This window comes from Ctenocephalides felis, unplaced genomic scaffold (genome assembly GCF_003426905.1).
Source record: "Ctenocephalides felis isolate EL2017-DRISC unplaced genomic scaffold, ASM342690v1 CF-g0.4_SCAFFOLD_01886, whole genome shotgun sequence".
Classification (NCBI taxonomy): Eukaryota; Metazoa; Arthropoda; class Insecta; order Siphonaptera; family Pulicidae; genus Ctenocephalides; species Ctenocephalides felis.
The window spans coordinates 112,632,015-112,635,041 of NW_020538040.1; the positions used below are offsets into that span (position 1 = coordinate 112,632,015).

General features: G+C 31.1%; 1 protein-coding gene across 1 annotated transcript; it reads right to left on the reverse strand.

The window, feature by feature from the left end:
- Nucleotides 1–790: 790 nt before the first annotated feature.
- On the reverse strand, nt 791–2,817 carry LOC113375736 (adenylate cyclase, terminal-differentiation specific-like). The gene is made up of 4 exons (XM_026615681.1): nt 2,803–2,817; nt 1,456–2,544; nt 1,185–1,281; nt 791–909 (listed from the first exon to the last, which is right to left on the reverse strand). Exons 1-4 carry the CDS (start codon nt 2,815–2,817, stop codon nt 791–793), a joined length of 1,320 nt encoding a protein of 439 aa, XP_026471466.1.
- Between the last annotated feature and the right edge of the window lie 210 nt (nt 2,818–3,027).

The window sequence follows — 3,027 nt, forward strand, 5'->3', positions numbered from 1 at the left end:
CAAAATTGACAAAACGCTAGTCCCATCGCGATACATCAAATGGCTTTTAAATTTTTGAAATCGGGCCAGCCGTTTTTGAGATAACGTCGATTTTCGGCAAAAAATCTGTTCACACACACACACACACACACACATAGTTTTTCCAAATTTGGTCTCATTCGATTCAGAATGGCTTGAAAAGTCGAGAAAACATAAAATTAGCGAATCGGATTTTTTTATGAAAACATAAACTTCTCCTGCGGAAAGTTAATAATAAACGATGCATCCTTCTACCTTTCAAAGTTGAACATGACATTGATAGCACAGTGTAAGAGGTTTTGCAGATATTATATTTTGAACTTTTCAGCACCGTGTTGATGATTTTCTTCGTTGATGAAGAATCCTTCTTTCCTTTAATGGGCACTCTGCTGGTTTGGTGGCCCAGCTGTTCTTCATAACGTTTGCAACTTGAGATTGTCGGTTCAAATAAATATGCCTTACGTTATCGAAGTAACCATATAAGTTAGTAATATCAGTAATATTTGTCTGATTCCAGTAATATTAGTCTGATTTGCTTTCCTCCTCTAACTTAAGATATTTTTGGTCTAACATAATGAATTAGATGTGCAAGATTGATATAACTGACTTACATAAAATATCATAATGATATTATTTCTAAAATTAAAACCAATTTTTAATTTTCAATAAAAAATATATTTGTATAAAATAAACTTATTAATAATAACATTTCAACAGTATTCATATCTATTTAATAAACATTTTATCAGTTCTTCCGGAACGATAAATCAAATCACCAATTTTTCTGACTGTTTTCATTTTTAGAAACTACGGCGTTGAATCCCTTGAAGTCATCAGCTGTATATTTTACTGTGCGGACCGAACCATCGGGTTCCACCAAAGAGTATTGTCCTAAAATATTTTTTTAAAATGTTAATATATATATGTATATATATATATATATATAAATATATATATATATATATATATATATGTATATGTATATATATGTATATATAATCATTATTTTATAAAGTTTATCTACGATTTTGTTATGAAATATGTACCGAGCTTGCTCAAATTTTAACCTTCAAATAAGTTTTATTGAATCGAATGTCAAATTGATATTTAATAATTGCTAACTACATTTGTGAATAGCAAATATCATAAATATTAAAAAAGATTACCTGTGACAACGTCTCCGTCTCGGGATTCATGTTGCGACTTGACATCCCCCGTGCCTTGATCAGTAACACCATAGTTAAAGGTGTATTTGGGATATGTCTGTTGAAAAAAAAACTATTAATATATTTAGTGATGATCAAAGATGATTAATTTAAAAGAGTGATTGTTTTTGTTGAACAATAAATTGTCTGAAAAAACTAATCAGGTATCTGATTTATAATTAAAATTGAAAATTATTCTGCTTGAACAATTTTTCTTATTAATTGAACATACGTGGTAGTCTTGACCATGGTTGTCGGTGTTTTGTTTTACATTGACCTTTTCATGTTTGATACTTTGGTTTTCTAGTTTTTGAAATCTTTGAGATTCTTGTACTTTATTGAGTTCTATATAGTTTGTCTGATCTTGAGTTTGAGCTTCATATGAATGTACTTGGTTAGAATGATCTTGGCTAGCGTAAATTTGGTTGGCATGTGTATTGTGGCTTGCGTATTGATTTTCGCACTCTTGGCTATAGTAATATTGATTCGCTTGTTGTTGAGTTGTTAATTGTTGATGTGCATATTGTTCAGCTTGTTCTTGATGAGCTTCTCGTTGTTGATCAAATTGTGGAGTGATTGCTTGTTGGCGAACAAATTGTTGATATGCTTCTTCTTGATGGGCAAATTGTTGATGAGGATCTTGTTGAGGAACAACTTGCTGATTATTAACTTGCTGCTGAATAGGTTGCAGACTGGCATCTTGTTGGTGAACAAATTGCTGAATAGTATTTTGCTGGTGAATGAACTGTGGATCAGCGTTTTTTTTGTAAGCAAATTGTTTTTGTTGGTTAAGAGTATGTGCATACTGTTTAACGGGTTGTTCTTGCTCCAAATATTGTTGACTGACGTGTTGTTGAGCAACCTGTTGTTGTTGTAACTGATAATTTCTGTATTGATTTTGAGTAGAAGATGTGTCATGCAAAATTACGTAGTTTACTGAGAAGCCCTTTTGCCGAGGTATTAAACTAACAAAATGTTCTTTGGTATATTGCTGATTAGCTGGTTGTTGTAGAGCGTATTCACCATTGGTCAAGTATTGAGTTACCTCTTGATTGAGCTGTTGCTGTTGATGCTCGTATTGTTGTTTCTCCTGCAGTGCATGCGCATATTGTTGGATGCCTTGTTCAATCAAATATTTTTCTTTGACGTATTGTTCATTGGTACCTTGCTGAGTAGAAAGTAATTGTTTCACTTGGTCATTGCTACTGTATTGATGTTGATTTGGTATTTTGTCATGCAATATTACGTAGTTGACTGAACTTCCTTTTTGACTAGGTTTATGCGCACACACTGCACCTACTATCGCTAGAAGTATTATATTCTGAAAATAAATTTATTATTAATTATTTATTTTTATTAGTAAAAATAATCACCAATAATTAAAAATAGACATTAATTAAGTTAATTTAGAATTATAAATAAGCAAAATGTAAAAAGCACCAAATTTTCCAAATGTTTGATAAGCGTCAGAATCTCGAAATTTGAATCAGTATAATTTAGCACGTTTTTGCAGTTGCCTTTTTAAATGAATAATTACTACAAAGATATATAAATAGGCCAATTCGATATTATATTATACCTTTATGAATACCATTTTTGAGAATGAACAATGAACAACTGATGCTTCTTTGGGCAAATTCAAATCATTTTATAGTATGAGGCGAACACAAGTGTTTATCAGTGCGAATCGCATTCCCGTATGCATCGAAACAAAAATTACTTAATTTTTTGATAATTTATCATTATAAGGAGATTAAATAATAATTCGCATTCCAGTTACGTGCATGCAATTCTGAACGTAAAA

Coding starts and splice junctions, on each gene's coding strand:
- LOC113375736 (XM_026615681.1), bottom strand. Junction 1,282..1,455: donor ACCATGGTCAAGACTACCAC/GTATGTTCAATT, acceptor TTTTTTCAACAG/ACATATCCCAAATACACCTT. Junction 910..1,184: donor AGACGGAGACGTTGTCACAG/GTAATCTTTTTT, acceptor AAAATATTTTAG/GACAATACTCTTTGGTGGAA.